The sequence below is a fragment of the Sinocyclocheilus grahami genome, unplaced genomic scaffold, assembly GCF_001515645.1.
Source record: "Sinocyclocheilus grahami isolate Dianchi unplaced genomic scaffold, SAMN03320097.WGS_v1.1 scaffold185.1, whole genome shotgun sequence".
In the NCBI taxonomy this organism is placed as follows: Eukaryota; Metazoa; Chordata; class Actinopteri; order Cypriniformes; family Cyprinidae; genus Sinocyclocheilus; species Sinocyclocheilus grahami.
In genome coordinates, this window is record NW_015505364.1 from 940,289 (window position 1) to 964,398 (window position 24,110).

Below are 24,110 nucleotides of genomic sequence, written 5' to 3' on the forward strand. Positions count from 1 at the left end.
CTCTCTCTCTCTCTCTATATATATATATAGACATGGTCATTTGTGCATAAATATAACAATTTCTACAAAATATCATTTATAACCTTAACAAGAGGAAGGAAGATCTGCATCCAGGTCAAATGCGTCTTGTGCCTTTCATGATCCTCAGACAGCTTGGATTTGTCCGAGAGAGATGATTTCTCATGCCTGTCAAAAGCAGAGTAGTAGAATTACACCGGTTCATGGCAGGTGCTTGTGAGGCAGAAATATTCATGAGATTTTCAAACACATACTTATGTGTTAATGTTGCTTCAAGCACCCGTTTCTTCTCCCACCATCTGTCATTCTTTGTCTCTCTCCTTCTAGTTAGGAAGAAAAATTTTTGGGATGTAGGAGACATTCTTACAGCTTCCTTTATTTCCCCAAAAAGCAGCAAGTGCAGCCCACACTTCCCAAATTGGGTGTGTGTCTGTCTCTCTTTCTTTGTGTCTCCTCAATCAGGGGTTTTGCATGTCAGGAGACTTCTAAGGATATATTTTTTCCAGACCGTGTGGAAGCCACAGGAACTCTTCTCACACGCGACCATTCTTTTGCCAGAAATTTACAGTCGGGCAGGTTTGTTCCTGCCGAGGCCCGGGGCCCCCTCTTCACTTCCTGAGGGGTCCCAAAGGGAGGCCAAGATCAGGGCCAGCACCCCAGGGACTCGTATATCGCCAATGGAGAAACTCTTGTTATCTTCCAGCAGAGATCTACAATGTAGTTATCTCCAATCACAGGCCCGTACCTTCCTCCACGATCAAAGGACGCGGCTGTAAAGACATGATTCCTGCAATCAGCAGCTGCTGGTGTCCAGCTAAACTCTGTTTCTATGAAGATCCCAAGGTAAGACCACATTTCTTAAAGGGACAGTTCACCCAAAAATTAAAACTTGGTTATTATGTACTCACCCTTATGCCGTTGTATGACTTTCTTTCTTTTGTGCACCCTGAAGAATATTTTAAGTGTGTTTGTCCAAGCAATACAACAAGCTTTTGTAAAAAACATTCTGAGTGTTTGGGTGCACTTTAAAGGGGTCATGAACTGAGAAATCAAAATTCCCTTGATCTTTTGACATATAAAAGGTCATTGTACTTTTAAAACATCCTGTAAGTTTCAGAACTCAAAACTTTCTTTTCAAAAAACAGCTTATATTGAAAAGCCAATCTGCCAAAATGACAGGTTGTGGAATGTACCACTTTATGACATAATAGTGTGGCTAAACACCACCTCCGCAGAAGATCATCAACACTGCTTCTACATCACTGCCTGTTTAGCCCCACCCACCGATTCGTGCATGTAGTGTAAATAACGAAAGTGGCAAACACAGGTCTATGTAGAAACCAAACGATAAAGATGGCTCCAAAGACAAAACTAAAAGACGATGCTGTGCCGACTATATTGGATTCGACAGTAATGTCGCACCACACAAGTGTGAGTAACTGTTTTTATTTTGTGGTCACTATTACTTTGTCTGTTATTACACATTGTTTGATATGTACTGTGTATTTATGTGTTTTAACCTAAATCACATGTAGCTGTCAAACATACACAACTGTTAGCATTCATTGCAGTGGGCGTTTACTTCCGAGTCTACAATCCGCTACACCTATTCAAACGCAGCGTTCCGATGAGGGGTCAAAACAGGACAGAAAATAGCCTATTACTTCTAAATTATGTTTTTTTTATGTAAAAATCTTGATAACATTAAAAGTGGACCTCAGAGAACAGTGCAAAAATAATAAAAAACAAAGGCAGGTCATGACCCCTTTACAACCTTGGTGCTGCTGACATTTGCAAGGGATTTTATTTGTCTATTGAAGTCATACCATACAAACTGTTGCAAAGTTCAGAAATACACAATACAGTTCTCAGAAAATTCCTACAAATCCCAAAAGAATTGTCGTCATTTTTATTGTATTATTATTAACTGAGTCGCCTGCAATGTTAGCTGTCAGAGAATCAGGGTTTCAAAAGCTTCCGTCATTGTCCTTGTAGAATATGAGAGGCCTTTTGCTATGGATATTAGGCCAAGGTCAAAGGCAAGTGAAATTCCATTACAAGGAAGAAATCTGAGGTGCTTGTCCTCTGATCTCCTCTAGACAACAGCTGAGAGCAGAAATGTCTATAAGAGCAGTTTTCATGTCAGATTCAGCGGTTCCACTATATTTCTTCTATATCAGCCTGTGAGCCTCAATCCATCTATATATAGCAGTGTATTAAAACTGAGCTGCTGTATTCATTCTTTTCCTTCACTCCAGCCTGCTGAGGAGAAGAATGCTGGCCAGTTCTCATGACCCCTAACATGTCCTGCCATTATGGATGAGCTTAAGAGAATGTCCTACATTTCTCATGCCCCTCCACTGGCACATAAAAATAATTAAATTCTGTGAATTTAACTTATCTAAAAATTCACAAAGCACATAGTTTGCAGTGATTATTAAAATGTGATGATTAAGATGTGCAGCTTTTAATATCCAAAGCAGATCTGGATCTTTATGAATTTGACTGTGCCAGTCCACCCGAGAGAGTCAATCTCAAAGCTTGTGGGTCAGAACACAGAGCAAAACCAAGTCCAATGGTCTCCAGACCAGCACACGCCTGTGGTCATCTTGTGGATGCTCATGTTGTGGTTTGGCATAGAAATCATCAAAGGTCAGAGAAGTCTGAGCATCAAATGGAAACATACAATACAAATCATCTGTTTTTACCATTGCAGCATCTATTATTATTGTCGTTTTATTTTATTCGTTTTTTTTTATTTTAACAAACCAAATGCATTTATGAAATATAATAAAGTACAACCTTTTAACTGTTTTTTTTTGTCCCCTAATAAAATCGTAGAAATGAATTAGCATTTCAGGTAGGCCTACAAACACCACTGGACAAAATCTCTGTTCAATACTCTACTCAAACTCTCAAAGACTTCCCAAAGTGAACTACAGGAGTCCATGAGTTAATGAAAAGCTAAAACTAAAAAAAAATTAAAAAACAATCATTGAAAAACACTTAATACAAAATACTAAATGTTTTATTTGTTTATCTACATGTCATATTTAACCAATAACAGAGCAAATGTGTCGTTTCATTCAATATCAACTTAATATTTAATTGGGTAATTAAAGTTAATATTTTAGGTCAAACTAAAGGATTTCGGCTGACGAAAATGGTTGGGAAGCGCCGCTTTAATCAATCAGCTCTGTAATGCTGCCATCTCGTGGTCAGACTATGAACTGACAGATGGAGAGAGATCTGTTTAGTCATCGTGACTTCAATCACACAGTGACCAAGTAAAAATTATGTTGAGCAAAAATAATATAAACATGTCAGATTACAGCTGTTTTGGATGATTCAAAGCTCTGATTCATAAGAATGAAACCCCTTTAAACAATACATCCAGAGAAGAGGAACTGACCCGAAATTAATTTTGCACTCCGATTAGAAACTTGTGTGAATATTTCCTTAATTTTAGCTGTTCTCGAGGAACATCAAAGTGCCATTTTCAAAATAAAAAGTTTACATTCTTTATCAGTGTCATAAGAAACGTCTCTTAAGTGTGTTGCATCACAGTAGTTTCGGCGTAGAAGCTCCCAGGTAAGTGCGCAAGTCTGAGATGTTAGATTTGATTATCTTGGCTGGTATGGATTTCATCTTTAACCTCTGATAGGCAGCAAATCGATGACATCCTCCAAAAGAGTAGTAATAATTACCCCCCTTTTCTCCAGTGATCCAAAGCACGTCTATGGGAGGCACAACGGAGATATCTGCGCCCTCCTGGAAAAACAACAGAAGGTATGCTGTGAGCTCAGATAGAATGGCACACTGAATAAGCATATTTAAACGTTAAACGTTAAATGGAGTCAATAGTCTGAATTAATTGTTACCTGTATACTGCTCATGAGGCTTTGAACCTTCTGGTCATCTAGAACAGGCGGAATGGGTCGTAGGATCACATCCATTGGGATGTTATGAATGTCCTGGATGTTGTCTGAATGGATGGAGCGGTTTTCTCTGCTTAAACTGCCCATGTTTCGCGTGAAAATCCCGAGTGGATTCACTCTTAAGATGCCGACGTGCTTTCGGAAAACACCGCTCAGATTTTGAAACATCACTAGTAGAGTTCTTCTTCTTTTTCTTCTTCTGATGTTTATGGGCGGTTTTGGCAAACCAACTTAAAGGTGCATTACCGCCACCTACTGATCTGGAGTGTTGAGTGAACAGATTTGGTAGAGAGAAGGATATTATATAATAAAAAAAAACATAATACCTTCCCACTATTACAATTTATATTATTTCCATATTTCCTGTCTTTTTTAGATAATTGAACACTTCTTCTTTCATTCTTGATTGCATTTGTCTATTCCCTAGTAAAACCTTTAGTGATACTTTATCATATCCCATCAAACCTAATTTATGATTACGTTGATTTCTTTCTCTTTCATACGCATCACATTCTAGAAGAATGTGCTTTACTGTTTCTGGATTCCCACATTTATCACATCTTCCATTTGCATGCTTCCCTATTTTGTGTAAATTGAAATTTAAAGCTGAATGTCCAATCCTCATTCTTGTTATAATAACATCTTTCTTCCTGCTCCCACATCTTATTCTCTCTTCACCTACACACCCCTGTATCTGGTAAAGATGCCTTCCTTTTATTCCACTATCCCATAACTTTTGCCATATCTTTCTTACTTCAGTTGATATAATTCTCTTGATTTCAGATTTGCTAATTGCTATATTAATTTCACTATGTGAGTGCTTCAGAGCCATCTTAGACAAGCAGTCCACTTTCTCATTTCCCTCCCCCCCAGTATGAGCCGGTACCCATAGGAAGCATACCATTGTCCCTGATTGTCTAATTCTAAACAGTAAAAGTACTGTAATACTTCATATATTCAATCTCGCCGTCCTGCAGATTTACCACTCACTAGACTTGTTAGAACAGACATAGAATCTGTACATATTACAATATTATTTGGTTGTATTTCTTCAAGAAGAGTTCTTCTTCTTCTTCTTTAGGTTTTAACGACAGCTTGCATCCTAGAAGTTGCATTACTGCCATCTTCTGGAATAGGGGTTATGCGCAATTAGACTTCCGTATTCTGTTAACCGGGTCTCGTCGCTTCCGGTTCAAGCGTTTTGCATATGCTTAGTTAAATATGAAGCCGTTTTACTCAAGATGCCTTCAAAGTAGATACCAATGATGATCATAACCAATGTCCATCACATATGCGGACTGATATCTAAACGTTTTTTTATTTTATTCTTTTCACATTTAGATATAAAAATGGAATAAAACGTCAACAATAAAAACAGCTAGCTAGTTTAACTGATTATCTTAAAAGTCCATACATATCGCTATTATTTAATACGGATGTTAACACGTTCTCCGACAAGCGGAAGCAATGAGACCTGTTTTCCGGGTTTGGTCAGGTGATGTTCGACATATAAGTTACCCTATTACTCCTACACCGACTAAAACATCAAATCCTCGTCATCAGTCTTGTTTTTTTAAGGAAGCAGAACAGATATTTCCTTCATTGACTTTTTCCGCCACATTCTAATATGTCCTTTAGTCCACGTCCAGTTAGTCGTACACGTTCCATTTCTTTAATCATAATCTTTCTCTCAGTTTCATATTTCCTACACACAGTAATCACATTATCAACTGTTTCCAAGGTTTGACACTGATCACAGAATCCATTTGGATGCTTCCCTATAATATGGAGTGTGCTATGTAATTTACTGTGTCCTATTCTTAGTTTGTTCATTATTGTTTCCTCTCTCCTTCCCCCCTTGCTTTCCACAATACCAACTCTTTTTTTAAACAAGTATAGATGTCGTCCTTTTGTTTCTTGATCCCATTGCATCTGCCATTCCTTAATAACTCTTTCCCAAACAATAGGTTACTCCCCTTCTGATCTCGACAACTGTCTATGGTTTTTTAATCTGTCAACTCTCTCATTTCCCATTATTCCTCTATGTGCCGGAATCCACATTAATACAGCCTCTGCGGCGTTCTGCTTTATTCTCAAGTAAGTAACTATAATTTCATAGAGCAGCTCTTGATGCTTTCTGGCCATACCTTACTTAAAGGGTTACTCCACCCCAAAATGAAAATTTTGTCGTTAATCACTTATCCCCATGTCGTTCCAAACCCGTAAAATGCCCTTTAATGCCAAAAATCATTAGGATATTAAGTAACGATCATGTTCCATGAAGATATTTTGTAATGATTTTATTCAACAATTCGTCTCCTCCGCATCCGTATTGCTATTTTGGAGAGTATCCACTGAATGTAAACTGCGTAGCTGTTCTACTTGTCTGTGTTAGCCGCACCACACGGATACGTTTTCTACGTTTATTTACGCTTTGATTTGAACTAAAACAGTGTATCCGTGTGGTGCGGCTGACACAGAACAGCATACGCAGGTTGCATTCAGTGGATATTCTCCAAAATGGCACTACGGTGATGCAGAGGAGACGAATTGTTGAATAAAATCGTTATTTTTGTTTTCTTTGCGTACAAAAAGTGTTCTCGTCGCTTCTTCTTCATTCTTCATACTTTTCTGGGCCTTGACAGTGTTATTTACTTGGCAGTCAATGGGACAGTCACAAGCCTCCCGGTTTTCTTCCATAACATTCATGTCTTTATTGGGGCCTTTAAATCAAGAGAAGCTAATGTATACATTTAAGCATGCATACTTCGCATATAAGTAAGACATATTTAAAACATAATATCAAGAGAGAGATGGATATAGAAGGAGGGATTCAGAGAGAATGCGTTGTATATATAAGAATGAGAGAGAGGGAGAAAGAGGAGGGGTAAGACATGTCTGGACTCAACAGAAAGACAGAGAGTGTTTTCTAACAGTAATAATAATAATACTGTCTTTCTTTCTTCAGTCGCAAAGAAATTAAGGTTTTTGAGGAAAAGATTCCAGGATTTTTCTCCATATAATGGACTTCAATGGTGGCCAACGGGCTGAAGGTCCAAATTGCAGTTTCAATGCAGCTTCAAAGGGCTCTATGCGACCCCAGCCGAGGAATAAGGGTCTTATCTAGCGAAACGATCGGTCATTTTCTTAAAATAAATAAATAAATAAACATTTATATACTTTTTAACCACAAATGCTAGTCTTGAATCAGCTTGACTTCAGGCATTTGTAGTCATGTTGGAAAGGTCACGTGTGACGTAGGCGGAAGTACCGACCCAGTGTTTACAAAGCGAATGTGCACAGAAAGTCAAAAGACCCTTACAAAAAAAAAAAAAAAAAGGTAAAACGCCTATGTCGGGAGATTTTGAAGTTGGTGGAGAAAATGAGATTGAGTTTTTCGCCCTACCCTAAAATCAGTCACGAAACGTGCGGTCTTGATGAGTTTGAGTCACTGAATCATTCACTCAAATGATTCATTCAAAATACTCTGATTCAATTTACTGGTTCATAACAGTAAAACAACGACTGTGTGATTCAACGGTCTAGCTTTGCCTCTTTATTTTCGTCGGTGCGGCTACAGGACAAAGTAAGCGGCGATATTGTGTCTAAAATGTAAATTGCTTATTGTAATTTGTTTATTGAAGTTGTTGTATAAAATCAATATCGTAATTTAATAACACGGCTGTGATTACTGCAGCACTCTTGCTCGTGTAGTATTGCTTAAATATGTTATAGATACAGTTCAAAATAAATGTTAGAGAATGAGCTCTCTGTCGTCAAACATACACAAACTCCTCACAAACTTATTTTTAGTTATAACAAAACGCTAATTGCTGCATATAACTGGCACAACAATGCATATTGGGTATACTGGACATTAGTACTTTGCACATAGCATGTGAGACCTGTTTTTATTCTGACTGTTTTTTTGTTTTTGATAACATAATTCAAAATCTGCATATTTCTCTCCTTTTATCAGCAATGTAAAGATATTTCAAGTAACAACAACAAAAGCATGTTCTCTCACCTAGTGTCTGATGTCTGAATCCATTTTCTGCTGTTTCTGATTTTGTTTCTTGGCCAAAAAAGTGTTCCCAGAAATGATCAATCATTTGGTAAAAGCTGGCCTGACAACGTAACTATTGCCATATGCCAAGAAAATCTACAACAAATTTGTCTCTGCAGTACACTGGACATTTGGCATGATGAGGAATGAGATCTGTCTACAGTAGTTGAGATTTTTTTTGGAGCTAGGCTCACTCTGTCTCTCACTGTGGATCATTAATCGAAAGGAAAATGAACATTTGGATCTCTAAATGCTGTGAACTGATTCTTCTGACAGGAGCAGAAGGGACGTTTGGACCTACTGCCAGCAGGCTGTAACAGACAGATGGGTTTTCACACAAACAACAGAAAACATCAAGAGCAGTGAAGCTGGCACACACAGAAGAAGAAGCAGCAAAGGGGAGAAAGTTTGGATAATGAGGCACTGCTAGCAGGAGATGATAATTCACTTTGTGCTGTGAGAAGACAAACTGTCCACTCTGTGTAGAGTTCAACTCCATAGCTGCAAAGCCATATGGTGGGTTCACTAATAAAATTGAGTGAAATGTCTTAATTGTACTATGAGCACCATAAGGTGTATATAAATATGTATAGTGGTTTAAAGGAAATAACAAATAAATAAATAAAAAATCACAGTGAAATGGAAGCAGCGACAGATATTTTCTTTTGTATTACAGATGAAACAGATTATTGAAAAAGAAAAATATTTGTAGGGCAGAGACTTGGTTTTATTCTTCAGTTACTGATTGGATGAAGGCAGATCTGAATGTGAGCTGGCAGTAAATATTTACTTGGGCAGAGTTTAAGGAATGAATTGTTTACAAAAGGATCGATAACTAGCATTTGTAAAATAGATTTATTTCATGCCACCAAATTGTTGTTCACTTGACAATCTTGTTATCGCAGATAAATCTCATTGGCTCTATTTTTCATTTTTACAAGGACCTTCAGTAGAGACTAATTTTGTTACTCTCGATTGTAGGATATTCTGTACACAAAGTATGATCCGACTGAAGTGAAATATAATAACCAGCAGATGGCGGGCAAGCGTCAGAGTCCTGTTGATATCAGAACCACACATCAATGAAGTTTTGCAAGCAAAGGACAATACCAAGTAAGTACTGACATCCAAATATGCAGCACAAGTCATTATCAGTCAATAACAAAAAATTATGTGGTGATACCATGTGATGGCATCAGATATTGATGCTGTGGTACTATCATACACCATGACATTTATATGGCACATGCACAGAAAATGACGGCATTGCCGTAAAACTGTCCAAAAAAAATAGCAGCTAGTAAATGGGCACTCAAAAAATACATTTGTTGTAGTTTCCATGCTCCACTATATGATGACTTCTGCTTCTGAGAACCCCAGAAATGTCAAAATAGTACAGGAGAGATGTTTTTTGGCAACAGACTGGTGTAGTTACAATATCTCACCACCAAAGACCGGGACCAGAAAGACCCTAACCCTTTGATGGAACGCTTTGCTAATAAGTTGTTTCAAATAACTCTTGTAAAATGAGAAGTGGTGGGAGGCCTCTGGGAGCAGGATTGAGAAACACTGCAGTATCATTCTGTTGGTCAACTTCCACATCAACAAGTGAGGGTGAGTCAGGGGAGCTCTTATATCTTAAAGTGTAATTAGTAACTACTGTAGCTTACTAAATGCATCCATGCCCAGAGCACATGCATGCACAGTTTTGCATATACTGTTGACACCACATGGATTTCATCTTATGAAGGCACTCGAAAACTGGGATTTTCTTTTTACACTGTTCTATTTTCTTGTTTTAGGATCAATGATAGCAAATTAAACCTCAGTGTCATGTGCCGGTAAAGGGTAAAGCTCAGTAGGACAGCGTGTTATCAGGGCTCTTCACTGAGAGTTGAGTGGTTTAGGGTTGCATGTTCAATATTGCAGATGATGGTGTTTAATAATTAATTCTTATGAAATCTAATGGCAGCATCACCACACTGAGACTTCAGTTACACTGCCCTCTTTATTCACAGTGATATTCACTACTAAACCTGGAGCAATGTTATATTCTTTCAAAAGGAAACCAGGTTAATATGTACAAAATATAGGTCTCTGACTATGTTTAAAATGTATGTGATGTGTAATGAGTGAAATTATTATTATGTAGGTTTTACATAGCGTTACATTTTAAATATAATTAAATCTAATTCAATTCAAATCTACTATATGGATTTTAGGTTCTAGGACCCACAAAAACAAACTGATTAGTAGTTAGTTAGTTGTATTCTTTTAAGTTGCTTAAGACTTCTTAAGGAAGAAATAAAGGGCCTAACCTAACTCAAGATGAATACAATTTTATAAAACCAGTATGGCTTTGTTACGCCAATAAAATTTAAACTCTACATAAGAAATACAGTCATAAAAATTATGCAACCATAATCAGTACTGGTCTGAACAGTGGCTCAGGGTTTGAATTTATAAGTTGATATTAAGCTAAATGTTTACTAAATGTGACCATAGATTAATCATTTTGTACTAACTAACAACTGCAACAGTTTGTAACCAAGCATTTGAGATTGTCAGGGACCAAATCAGTCATCGAAAAACAAATTGATCACCCACTATTCTGACTGTTTTTTTTATCCATTAGTGTTTATGGAAGTTATGGCTCTGCCTGTACATGAAAGTAGTAAACCAAGAGCCAAACCATCTAATAAATCAATCGGTCAGGCAGAAACCAAAGCCAAACTAAAACACTGTAGCTTGCACTCATGTGTGACTGCACCATAAGGACTGCCCTAATTTCATTGCACTTGTATAGTGACAATTAAGAATCTTGAATCTTGTAGGACAGTTAAGGACATAATGGTCAAATTGTGTTTCCGGTTTCTTGGACATCAGTCCTCCTCTGTCCTGATGACAGTCTCTTTCCCTCAGCATCAGTAATCAGTCTCATTCAGCTCTGAGTGCTGCATCTTGGTAAGACCAGAGTGTAACATAAAATCAATGTTTCATTAACATTTAATAGCTTGGACTGGCTTAAGAGCACCAGTACAGATGCATGTGCACCAGGTTTCAGAGTAGCTGCTGACTTGATTACAGTTTAGATGTTCTTCCGGTGATAGTTATAGTATTGATGCTTGTAAGCAAGGCTGATCCCAGATCAGCAGCGCCATCGCTGAGATGGGTAGTCATTGTCAGGGAGGAACACAAGAAGTCGTCGATCATTCATTCTGATTTGTGACTGTAGTCTTGTGTTTGTGATCAGAATTTATGTCCGCCCTACAAAAAGAAATACAGACTACAAGCCGGAACATACAGTTCTACTAATGCAGGGGTTTTATCCCATGAGTGGGATCTCTTAAAGCATCTATATGCACTTTCAGTGTACGTTCTCATGTTTTGTAATTGAGAGAAAGCAAAACATTTAGTCAATAAAAAAGAGGCAATAGACTGCTTGTGCTATTGATTTTATTGTTCATAAACATCACGATTGGTTTTACCCTTCATAACAGGCAAAATGTAATATCAGAAGTTGAAAAATCGTTATGTTTTTACACAGGGAGGCAGGAATATAGAGAGAGAAGGCAAGGGAAAAGAAGAGAGACAATCTGAAATCTCTCAAGGACCATATGGAGGGCTGTGAGTTGCCTACCATATGCTGAAGGCTTTTGTCATGGAAATAACTCTTTATTTTTTTGGCACTTCATATTATTGTTCAGCCAGGCTGGGCACTTCCACAAAAGGAAAAAAAACAGGAGAGAAAAAGAGGGACGGAGACAAAGAAATATGGGTAGATCCTGGTGAACAGAGAGAGAATGATTAGCATTGTTAATATTGCTGGTAGCTACAGCAGGTAATGAGCTAATGAAGTCCCTGATCCTGTTCAGCCTGTCCAGGGTTAAACAGCTCAGAAAAGGTAAAAGCAAAGGGATCGGCTCGCATGCGGTGTCTCATTATTGCTGAGATCTATATACACACATATTTACACTTGTTTCAGGAAAAACGGGAAAAAGCTTTCACTTTCTCAGTCTCTTCAGGTGTCTCACATTTCTGAACATTTGTGGAAAAATTTTTTTTTTCAAAACAAAGAGATGGTGGTAGTCCTTTGGAATAGTCTTTAAAAGAGCTCATCTACAATACACCAAGCATTGCATAATTAAAATTGACTCTGAATTCAAGCCTTATTACAATGGAAAATATCCAGATGGATATTCATAACAGATAGTCTGTTGATTCTTCACAGCTGTGGGTGTGTCAAAAATATGAAGGGATGATTTAGAAATAAAAGCAGGATGAATGTCCATTAGGGTCAGAAATTAATTAGGGTTTGGAGCAAAACTGCCACAAAATGTACACCAGATATTTAAAAAGAGAGGACACAGATTTCTACGCAATATATCTGTTAATTAAAATTTGTGTATTTTTCATATACGCAACCATTCAAAAGTAAAACTTTTTAATGTTTTTAAAAGTCTTTTATGCTCACCAAGGCAGCATTTATTTGATCAATAATACTGTAAAAATGTTTTATTGTGAAATATTATTACATTTAAAATGTTTTCAATTTAATATATGTTCAAATGTAATTTATGATGGCAAAGCTGAATTTTCAGCAGCCTTTACTCCAGTCTTCAGTGTCACTATTATGAATGTTGAAAACAGTTCATATTGCTGCTTAATATTCTTGGTGATACTTTTTTTCAGGATTCTTTGATTTATAGAAAGATTTTTTATTTGAAATAGAAACCTTTTGTACAATTCTAAATGTCTTTTAGAATTTTTTAGAACATTTTATGTTAACATTTTAAATTGTGATCATTCTATCAGTGATCAAGTTTTTTTTTTTTTGTAAAAATGTTCTTGAAAATCAAATCCAGAGGGTGCATTTTTAATTTGAATAGTTGTTATTATATTTCTGACTGTCCATCAGCAATGAGTGTGGAATACCATGCAGAACGCTGCTTGGACACGTTGAGACACAGTGTGCCAATGTACAAGGTCAGGAATGGGTGGAAAAGAGGCGAAGAGCAGAAGAAAAGTGGGAGGAGAAACTCATTATCTATTCCCCGCAGGTTTTGGCCCATTACTGAGATTGTGCCGTCCTTTTTACAATATGCAAAACGCTGACAGAGCCTTTGGCTGGTGCTGCTCGACCTTCCTGACAAGGTCAAACTCAGACTCAATTATGCTCTCAGACTACTGTCTGTCCACCAACACCTGTTAACCCTTTTTGGTGGAGTGGACACAGCTTCTATTCACTTTGTCATGAGCTGCATCATATATGCTGATGCATTTTGTCCTATGCAAGGTTTCATTCCTCAAGATGGAGCTAAATTTATTTTTAATATAAAATAAGCAGATTTGTTTCCTATTTTTCTGCTTCACAGGAGAGACTGCAAAGAGGCAGCTGATTTACACTTCACATTCTGATTGCACTTCTCATCCTTTCATCTCCAAATATCCTTCAAATCTTTATTGTATAGGTGGCGGCACATTGGCACCATATGCTCAGCTATTTCCATCAATGCTGCCATTAAGCCTCTATTTTGTTTCATCTCTGTTCTGAATCCAGCACTCCTTTCACCCAAACACTGAATAATCCATCCTGATTGGCCATTCAGGGGGGTCATTATTTCTGGGTCTAGGATTTGGGACTCCTATTTCACGTCACTGACACTCTGTTATGTTCATGTCATCGTCTGGTGGCCGCAGCTTATGATGGGATTTATTTGGACAGACAAATTCATGAAATATGTCATGCTGTGGGTTAGTCTTTTTATAATTGCATTCAAAACTATTGCTGAGACATAAGACTGTGATGATAATAATAGTAAAAATTCTGTTAGAAAAAGGTTTATTGCTGCTGATTTTCTTATTAAAATGTCATTTAAATTTGTAAGTACAAAAAGGACAAGCATTTTGATATCTGTCGAGTTCAATTTGCACTTTTAGGGATTAATATATTGTAATGTAAAAGATTTCTCGATTACTAAATTGTTTGGCATCTGGCAATGAGATGAATTGTGATGTCACAAATGTGGGTGGAGTCACACATACACACCATATATAGACATTCTGGATGGTCTTAGTAGGAAATGGAGTTCTAGAAACGACGAAATGGAGAGAATGACCTTTGAGATAGTAAGGAGGTTTTTGTTTATTGCCCTACATTGACTGCTAACAGGACAGCTGTGATTATACAAGTTGCTGTACCTAAGAAGAATTATTGCCCATTAAACAAAGCATCATCACCTGAATTCATCTGCTTTCAAACACTGCATACCGTTCCTCTCAAAAAATAATAAAATCCCTCTACAGCGGAATCATGCATATAAAGATTTTCATTAAAGAGCAGCATCGTAAAAGGTCAACGGCAGTTCAGTATCCAATGACACAGAGGATAATAAACCAAATAAATAAATAAATAGATAGATAGTTACATAAATAAATAAATACACATGAAATAAATAAGAAAATGAAAATAGTGCATAAATAAATACATAAATACTCAACAACAATACTGGAATGGTAGAAATTAGGTTTGTGTGATGGGGCGCTTTGAGAGCGTGGACAGAGCAGAGGTTAGAGGTCATACCTGCCTCTGGGTGAGGTAATCAAGGAGCAGGAAGACAAGGGGCGGAGCTCCAGGCATCTGGAGCACATGCAGTCTGTTTTAGTGTGAGGAAGCCCAGCAGAGCGAGCAGAGATCTGCTAAAGATGTTGTTGAAAGTCCCTGTCGTCCGTATTATGAGTGTTTCGAATGTTTGGAGATCATTGAAATGTTTAGTCTTGAGTGCTGTTTCCTCCATATGGTAAACAGAGTGATGGTTGCTCTGCTCATATAGTTACAGGACATGATTGGCACAATAAATAAATAATGGAACCAAGAAACTGCAGGAAACTTTGAATATAAAAATAACAATTATAAATAAAATACCAAAAGTGTAACAAAAGTTTGTACCTTTTCAGAGGTCTACAATCTTTTTGTTTTGTTTTCTTGCAAATACTGTCATTATTCACATTTTCATAAAAAGTTTGTGTTGGCAGTTGCAAAAGAATTCAAAATAAAAGAGCAGCATAAAAATACAAATTGATTTCATTTCTCAAAAAGCACAAACCTGTTGCTGTAATTTTTGTATGTCTTTTTTCACGATTTGCTATAAAACATCAGGAATCTAAATATTATTACTATCGTTATTAATAGTATTATGTTAATAAAAATTTGCATGCCTTGCCTCATAATTGTACTATAATTGTCTATATGAGAGGGTCTTTTTTTTTACCAAAGAAAAAAATCCAACATCTATTCATTATTGTCTTCTTATTACTGGGTTGGTTTGGTCTTTTTTCTTGGTCAAAATATTGCTTTCTAAAAAAGGGAAAGTGGGGTCTGTGAAGGGAGTCTGTGGGGGGATTTTTGAGAGCGTTAACTCATCTTCATTTCTTCTTTTTGCTAATTCTCGGAGCCAGACTCATCCTCGTCTCCGGAGCCTCTGAAGCAGGCGGACTCGTAGTGCTTGTTCAGGTAGGACTTCAGCGCGAAGGTCTTATTGCAGCGCTTGCAGCTATAGTGTTTGAAGGCCGAATGTGTCTGCATGTGCGCTCGTAGGTTGGATCGGTCGGCGAAGGCTTTCCCGCAGTGGGCGCAGGCAAAGGGTTTTTCTCCCGTATGCGATCGCATGTGCCCCTGAAGCAGCCAGGGCCGACTGAAGGATTTGCTGCACACGTGACATTTGTGTTTGAGGTCGTGAGTGAGGATGTGCATGGCCAGCGCCGGCATGGACACGTAAACCTTGTTGCAGGTGGGACACTTGCGTGCCATCTTGCTGTCAAGGCTGCGGTGTGTCTGCTTGTGTCGGCTCAGGTTAGATGAAGTGGCGTAGGTCTTTCCGCATTCGTTGCAGGTGTGTCGGGGACCTCCGTTGTTCACCGCGGCTACTTCTTTCTCCTCGACAGTGGCGGCTTTCCTTGCTTCCGTGACCTCTCCCTTTCTCCTTGAACGGCCGTCAGATATGAAGAACGCATCCATGGTGTAGCCCTCGCTGAGAGATTCGCTCTCGCTGCTGAAGTATCCGTGAGCCGTGAGGCCAGACTGAGGGCTGTCCGGGTGCTCCAGGTCTGGTTGGCAGTACTCCCCTCCTCCGCTGCTGACTGGGGAGTACAACGGATCCGAGCTCCGCTTCATGTCAGCCTGCTTCTCCTCTGTGTATTCAGAAGAGCTGATGTAATCCTGGATGTAGCCTGCAGCAGGACAGAGGACATGAATAAGTTATTAACTCATTGACCTTTCACTTGTACACTGAATTCCAGGTGTAAAGTAATTAAAGATGCAGACAAATTACACTACAGACACAATGACAATATCAGACACAACAAAATAGAAGTAGAAGTGCAATGACAAATACACTCTTGAAAATAAAGGTTCTTTTTTGGCATCTTTGTTTCCATAAAGAACCTTTAACATCCATGGAACTTTTCCATTCCACAAAAGGTTCTTTTTTATTACAAAAGTTTCTTTAGATTATTCAAATGTTCTTCACACATAGGAAAAAATAGTTCTTTTAAGAACCGATCACTGAAAGATTCTTTCAGGAACCCAAAATGGTGGTTCTATGGCATTCTATGCAGCAAAGGTTCCTCTTTTGAAACCTTTATTTCTAAGAGTGTAAACACCTGTTTTAGTGATAATTTCCTAAAACACCTTGCATTATCTCTTTCCTTTTGCACACCATAACAAATACATTCAAAGTTTTTGTTGTAGGATGGAAATCTTTGTTTTAAATGGTAAAATAATATTGGAAACCAACTATATTTTATGCTATTCCCTATGGAAGTCCATTTCTGCCTGTGATTTATTTAAAATTGTCTATTACCTTTTTACTTGTTTATTTATTCATTCATTTTTACTTAATTTGTGATCATTTGGCTTTTCTCAATTGCGAATTAGTTTTCACAATATGAACTCATAGCTCACATTGGTGACTTTATATCTCAAGTGAGACTTTATATTTCATAGCATGGCTATATATCTCACAATTGTGACATTTCTGAGTTTAAAGTTCTTTATTTTTAATAAAATGGGCTTCCATAGTTCCTGGTGGCTGTTAGAGGACTACTGCATACCTCATTCATGTAAGTGTGTGTGTGTATGTGTGTGAGATTGTGACCCAAAGGGTTTTAACATGGTCAATGACTAATTAAGCAGGTTGACTGTGGTGGAGGCATAAGTGTGTCCCTTTCTCTCCGTAAGATGAAGGAGCCACTCAGACTCTCTTTTGCTTTGATAAGATTATCCAAGGGCTTCTATAGAGTTTTGTGTTTATTTGTCCATTATGCACAACATAATCTGTTAAAAGTGGAAGTAAAGAGAGGTTGACATTATGGATGTATTTAAACTGTTTTAAGGAAATCTGGACTTTACAAAACACTTTCACTTCTGTCAGAAGAGAACCAAAGTTCTTTCCCAGATTTCAAAACATTGAAATTGTTCCAAACATTGAATTGTATTACAAATGTATTTCCTAATACAGGGCATCTTATTACCATGCTATCTGCTGAAGCATATAAACTCCCTCCTAAATTCTCTAAACTGATTATGGAGCCCTCTGACCATGAAGAGCGAGTCTTAATGCATCGTGAGGAGCTGCTAAAAGGATTTCTGGCAGCCGTAGGGTTCAGACGTGTTTATTGCCATTGGAATTTCACCGACATAATACACCTTCCAAGGTGCCATGTCTTCAACAAAATGTTTATAATTAAATCTGTGTGCTAAAAGGGAAACCCAAACAGCATTTAATGCAGTGCTAGTTATACAGTGAGACTGTAGACAGCAGTGAGCAATAAGGATACAGCTGGCCAGGAAAAAGATCAACAGGATCAGTAGAGAGACTGAGAGGATGTTATTTGGGATGTATAACTGCATTGTCTACACATTGTCCGCGGCTTAGGGGTTTTTCATAATCATGTTTTCTGTCAGAACAGCTGACTAGGTATTGTTATGCTACAAAAATAAAACTGTGGTATTAGCCAAGAACGAATGAAAGGCTTGCACTGTTTGAATAAATAGTGTGAATATGATTATAACCATAATATATGAAAAAATAAAGTTCACTGCACTCAAAGTCTAGGGTGCGTAGATCAATCAACACATCATATTCTAGTAAGGGAGAAATCTACATCAAAACCATCAACATAAATTAAAGTGGGGAACGAGCCGAAGCATCAGGCCACCAGCCGTTCATTAGTCCGTATCGTATCACCCACTGTAGCAAACAATAAAGGGTTAAACAACTTATTAATTCTTAAAGAAAACAAGAAAGATCAAAGTCCTCATGTAAACCCAAGGGAGACAGACCTTTTAGTCGATACATCCAATAAGCTTCTCTTTGTAAAACTTTTTTCTCTATGTTACCACCCCTTCTGGAAATTGTTACTTTTTCGATACCTATGCAACTTAAATCCTTAATGTTATGACTACAATCATGAAAATGTCTTGCTATTGGTGAATTCACATCACGTCTCCTGAAAGCAGATTTATGTTCACTAATACGAATTTTTAGCTGGCGACTCGTTTTTCTGATGTAAATAAATGGGCATGGACATTTTAACATATAAATCACATTAGATGTAGAGCAGGTAATTAAAGATTTAATGAAAAACATTCTACCAGAATGTACATCGCTAAATTGATTGGTTTTTGTTATCGATGAGCAGGCGGCACAATTCCTACAGGGAAAACAACCTTTTATAAATGTTTTAGTCTAAATAGCAGATTTTGCCAATCTATTGGCTATATTATTTGATCTTTTGTAAATAAACAAAGGAGAATTTAAAATAAATATCACCTAAAGAAGGATCATTGAGATGATTGTTTGTTTTGACAAAAAATTATTTTATGTTTAATAATGATTTTTATCTACAAACACATGGAACCGCCATAGGTACTCCATTAGCTCCAAACTATGCAAACTTGTTTATGTGGAAATTTGAGGCAGAATATGTTTATCACAATAATCCTTTTTTGAAATATGTAAAATTATGTTTACGTTATATTGACGACTGTTTTCTTATTTGGACAGAAACGGAGGAAGAGCTCATCGATAACAAAAACCAATCAATTTAGCGATTCTGGTAGAATGTTTTTCATTAAATCTTTAATTACCTGCTCTACATCTAATGTGATTTATATGTTAAAATGTCCATGCCCATTTATTTACATCAGAAAAACGAGTCGCCAGCTAAAAATTCGTATTAGTGAACATAAATCTGCTTTCAGGAGACGTGATGTGAATTCACCAATAGCAAGACATTTTCATGATTGTAGTCATAACATTAAGGATTTAAGTTGCATAGGTATCGAAAAAGTAACAATTTCCAGAAGGGGTGGTAACATAGAGAAAAAAGTTTTACAAAGAGAAGCTTATTGGATGTATCGACTAAAAGGTCTGTCTCCCTTGGGTTTACATGAGGACTTTGATCTTTCTTGTTTTCTTTAAGAATTAATAAGTTGTTTAACCCTTTATTGTTTGCTACAGTGGGTGATACGATCCGGACTAATGAACGGCTGGTGGCCTGATGCTTCGGCTCGTTCCCCACTTTAATTTATGTTGATGGTTTTGATGTAGATTTATTTTTTATTTTCATTTTTGATGGATTATTTGTGTTCCATGCTTTTCTTTTGTGCCTATATTGGTATGTTATTTTTATGTGTTGAATGTTTTGGAATTATCTTTGGTTGTTTGTCCTGAAATTGCTTGATTGATTGGTCATTTACCTTCGTGATCAGTAACACCTGTTATGTGACTTTTCACCGGGTGATCTTTGGACTTCATTTCTTTTTTAAGAACTCATGTAGGGAATGTCACTGTATGATTCACTGAAGAAGGCTTACTGCCGAAACGTTTGATTGTTCTCTGCTGCAAATTTAAAATAAATCGAAAAGTGATTAAGCGAGTGTGGATCCCTTACTAGAATATAACCATAATATAACAATACAATCAATAATATAGAATATTTAGTAATTCAGTAATGTAATATTCCTATTAATATAATACCAGTATCAATGTTTTTTAATGATTATACAGAAGCAAGTGTGAAATAATAGATATGAATAGAATTACTCAGAACAAAATAATATTGTGAATATAATTATAATGCAAATAATAATATAAATAACAAATATATAAATAATTATTATATAGTAATATTAATTCATATTATGATTGTAAAGAATCAACAACAGTTGTAACAATGACATTTTGATGTGAAATATTTTTAGGGTTACATTATTGGCTGACAGGAAGGATGGAGTTATTTGTCCTTTGTTTAAAGAGTTCGGATTCTTGACCTTCAAGATGCAGCAAAAGTGTCTTCTATTTAATATATAATTATAGGAACTGTATGCAAATAATCATACAGAACAATCGAAGGAGAATGATTAATATGCGTAAAATAAAGAATGAATGTGTGTTTTCGATTTTGTTATTGCATATGAAAATACAATCCAATACAATTTAATAACAGCATAAATGTTATTTTCAAAGGAGCAGCACAGCTTAAAAGTTAATGTAATCATTCAATGACCCAAAAACAGATAAACAGTCTGTTGTGGTTTTTTTTGTAACAGGTGGGAAGATATCCTTCATGTCTTATCTCGCTTATCTGTGAAAAACACTCTAGCAGGGCAGAGAGAGCCACACATCTGCTGCCGAAATCTGTCTGTGAGGACACAGAGCTCTCTGGACTCCCTTTAGTCTTTCTAGAATAGCTCAGTTTAGCTCAGCCTGTCCCATCATGTCCGCTCAGGGATGCTGGGCTTTACTCTGTGCGTGATGCTATTTGCCCTATTGTGCGTGTATGTGCTGCTGCATCACGTGACAAAAGTCAGCACTGCCTCAAGCTTCTTTTTCTTTTCATCTCCCTCGTTCTCCTTCGAGCTGAACAGTACAGTCCTCGGATGTCTCCAGTGGCGTCAATGATGGTTGAAACCCTACCTCCCCCTCCACCACTTAGATTCATGTACCCGGAAGCAGGAGAGTGAAAAAGAGAAATAGTGAGATGAGGCAGAAACGGAGGATGGGGGAGGAGAACGAGAAAGAGAGAGTGCTGTTGGGAGGGGGGAGGGTTTGGAGCGAAACTCAAGGGCAGTATCAGTTAAGGACAAACACATCAGCCCCACAAAGCAGCATGTTAGCGTTAGCATTAGCTGTTACACACAACAAACTGGTATCAAGCTTACTTCATACGGCTTTATTTGCATAAGCTGATCTCACTGCGTGACCTGATTTGTGTCGGCATGAGTCAAAAAAACAAAACAAACAAAGTCTGGGGGGGTGGTACAATGGAGGACGGGGCTGGGGGTGAAAGGATGGAGGGTTTTACAGATTAGTTCGCGACAGAACGGGAAGCTTTATGTAACATCTGTTGGACTCTACGCACAATGTCCAAAACGCATTGAACTATGGTTTGCAGATAGTTTTTGTAGGATAACCATTTGGGAACATCAAGCACATGAAGTGTTGCAACTGTATCTGTATATAAAAATATATTTAGGCATCACACTCACCATTTTCGCAAAGCCGGACGCCCAGGCTGGAGCGAGAGCGTGTAAAGGAGTCATCAAGATGATGATGGTGATGATGATTAGACGCTGACACGGGAGACGAGGAGAAATCATCCAATTTGATTTTCTTCACCAGAAATGAGCGAGGCATGGTTCACACGGTCTCACGTGCACAGACGCACCAGAAATCCTTCACATCGGCCGCAGACGGACACGCATGCACACACAAAAACCCTGGTGAAAATCGTCCCGAATGAAATCCGTTGTATTATAAAAAAGATCCACGTTCCAGAAATAAAAAAATAAAAACAACGTCTAAATAAAGGAAAAATGAAGAGCACGCAGGAGGAGAGAGATGTATGGTGGTACAATACTGTGTGTGTGTGTGTGTGTGTGCCTGCTACTGTACACACACACACCCGCTTATGCTGCTTAAAAAAAAGAAAAAATTCACTTGTTCAGCACTGGATAGCTCCTGGCCTGCAGCGGAGGCGGCTGAGAGGAGGAAGAGATAGAGAAAGAGAGACAGACAGACAGAGAGAGGAGAGACCGAGAGACTAGCTGAGATCAGCAGTCAGGAAGGTTTTATAGAGGCAGACGGTGGGAGTGAGATCAGGTGGTACATCGCAATGGAGCTGCTCAGCATTAATCCATCAAACATCCCTCGGGACACACATCACGTTACTACTGAACCGTCTGTGCCTTCACACACGCAGACAGACAGACCCCCCTCTGATACGCTCCCTCCCTTTCCCGAACACCCCCATTCTGTGAGAGAGAGAAAGAGAAAAAGAGAAGGAAAGGCCTGAAATGTCACACAATCTTAAAATGAGTTGATACAACAACAAGCGTACATTCTGTTCAGTTCTGTTACGCGTCTTCTGTCCCGTCTGTTTCACTGACAATCACATCAAATGCTGGCAAGCTGTACTCACTTCGTTTTCCTATGTAAATCTGCAGTGCCAACTAGAATTCGTACTCTTCCTGTGTATTTACGTTTATATGCATTTGACAGAAAGCATCATTCGGTGCATTTGTGTGCATTGTACCTTGCCATTCTGAGCACCATTGTTATACATTTAACTCGATGCTAGCTTTTATTTTTGTATTTTTTGTCACTTTTATTAGTGTTTTTTTAATCTATAGAGCTTTAATTTGTATTTCAGTTTTAGTTTTAATCATTTTAATTTTACTTAACTATTTCAGATAGTTGCCAAAGCAACATTTCTAATTTTCATTTCAGTTTTCGAAGTTTATGTATGTTATTTTATTTAAGCTTCATTTCAATTTTTAGTTTGAGTTAATAATAACAGTGTTTTAACTGTGTGCAAATTCTTGAACAGTAATAAATGATAACTGTTACATGGAGAAACGTTAGACTTTATGAATCAATGCAATTTTGAAGCAAATCTTCAGTACAGTTTGTCGTACACACACACACACACACATTCTCAGTGTGCACAATGATGATAAGTGCAGGCCACAGTTACTATGAATGGAGCTTCACAGGACAGGATGATGTCGGCATCTGCCTGCACGCTGCACTCTTTATGTTCTTTATGTCTTTGTGCTCACATGTAAAGCAAGTGGGTGTCTCTCAAACCGGCCCCCCATTCACTAAATGAAGTGTCTGAATACACCACGCGCCACTCTCACTCTCCCTTTCTCTCCCTCTGAGCAGTTGTCTAAAATAATTATTATACACACGCGTTTAATATATTTAGAGTAATATTTATAGTTTTTTGGATATTGTTTCAGATTGTCAGAATATTATTTATAATATTTTGTTATGCATATGCATTCATATATTAATATTATATAATAAAAGTTTTAAAAATTATTTAAACTATTTTAAAATAAAAACTGTTTTTTAGTGATGATCTGTATATACTTTATATATTTACATTTATTGCAGCTGTTCATTACAAATAAATCTTAATAAATCGTATTTATTTTTCATATGTATTTACATTTATCTGTATATACTTATACAGTGTATATATATATATATATATATACATTTTTATAATGATCCATTTGTTGTAATAATCTTAATAATCTGGCAAAGTCACTGAAATTATCAACAAGTGAAATGTTACAGGTTGTGTGTGTGACCCCAAACCTCAGTCACACAAAGAGAAAAAATCCCAAGCTTTCCTTTGAGCATCTGGTCAGTGCCCCAGGACAGCCAGTTCCCTCCACACCCCCACCCCCACCTCAGCACCCGCGGGCCAGAGGGCCAGATCAGGTCTGCCTGCTGCGTGCTATGAAAGGCTTTGGGTTTCATCCAGTGATTATTGTTTGGGGGGATTTACTCACTATCTCCATCTATTTCATCCTCAGATGTGGCTACTTTTTCTCTCTCTCTTGCTCCATCACACTCTTTATCTCACTCTATCCCTGTTTCTTCCTCCATCACTCTTTCTGGAATGCTTCCTGTTTCTCTGAACGCAGGTGTCTGATTCTCCTTGCCTCCGCTGTGGTTTCATTTATCCGGAAGGTTCTTCTTGCCTTGCTCAAAGGAGAAACCCAAAACCCA

General features: G+C 37.6%; 2 protein-coding genes and 1 long non-coding RNA gene across 3 annotated transcripts; 1 reads left to right on the top strand and 2 right to left on the bottom strand.

Moving 5' to 3' along the window:
- Positions 1 to 2,822: 2,822 nt before the first annotated feature.
- srxn1 (sulfiredoxin 1 homolog (S. cerevisiae)) lies at positions 2,823 to 4,188 on the bottom strand. Its single transcript, XM_016284599.1, has 2 exons — positions 3,900 to 4,188; positions 2,823 to 3,789 (listed from the first exon to the last, which is right to left on the bottom strand). Exons 1-2 carry the CDS (start codon positions 4,122 to 4,124, stop codon positions 3,580 to 3,582), a joined length of 435 nt encoding a protein of 144 aa, XP_016140085.1. The 5' UTR covers positions 4,125 to 4,188; the 3' UTR covers positions 2,823 to 3,579.
- Positions 4,189 to 7,458: 3,270 nt separating this feature from the next.
- Positions 7,459 to 15,001, top strand: LOC107594518 (uncharacterized). Its single transcript, XR_001610175.1, has 4 exons — positions 7,459 to 7,542; positions 8,299 to 8,538; positions 9,004 to 9,135; positions 13,398 to 15,001. It is a non-coding gene; the product is annotated as an uncharacterized lncRNA (long non-coding RNA).
- Positions 15,002 to 15,227: 226 nt separating this feature from the next.
- LOC107594513 (transcriptional repressor scratch 1) lies at positions 15,228 to 22,296 on the bottom strand. The gene is made up of 2 exons (XM_016284596.1): positions 21,575 to 22,296; positions 15,228 to 16,251 (listed from the first exon to the last, which is right to left on the bottom strand). Exons 1-2 carry the CDS (start codon positions 21,720 to 21,722, stop codon positions 15,464 to 15,466), a joined length of 936 nt encoding a protein of 311 aa, XP_016140082.1. The 5' UTR covers positions 21,723 to 22,296; the 3' UTR covers positions 15,228 to 15,463.
- Between the last annotated feature and the right edge of the window lie 1,814 nt (positions 22,297 to 24,110).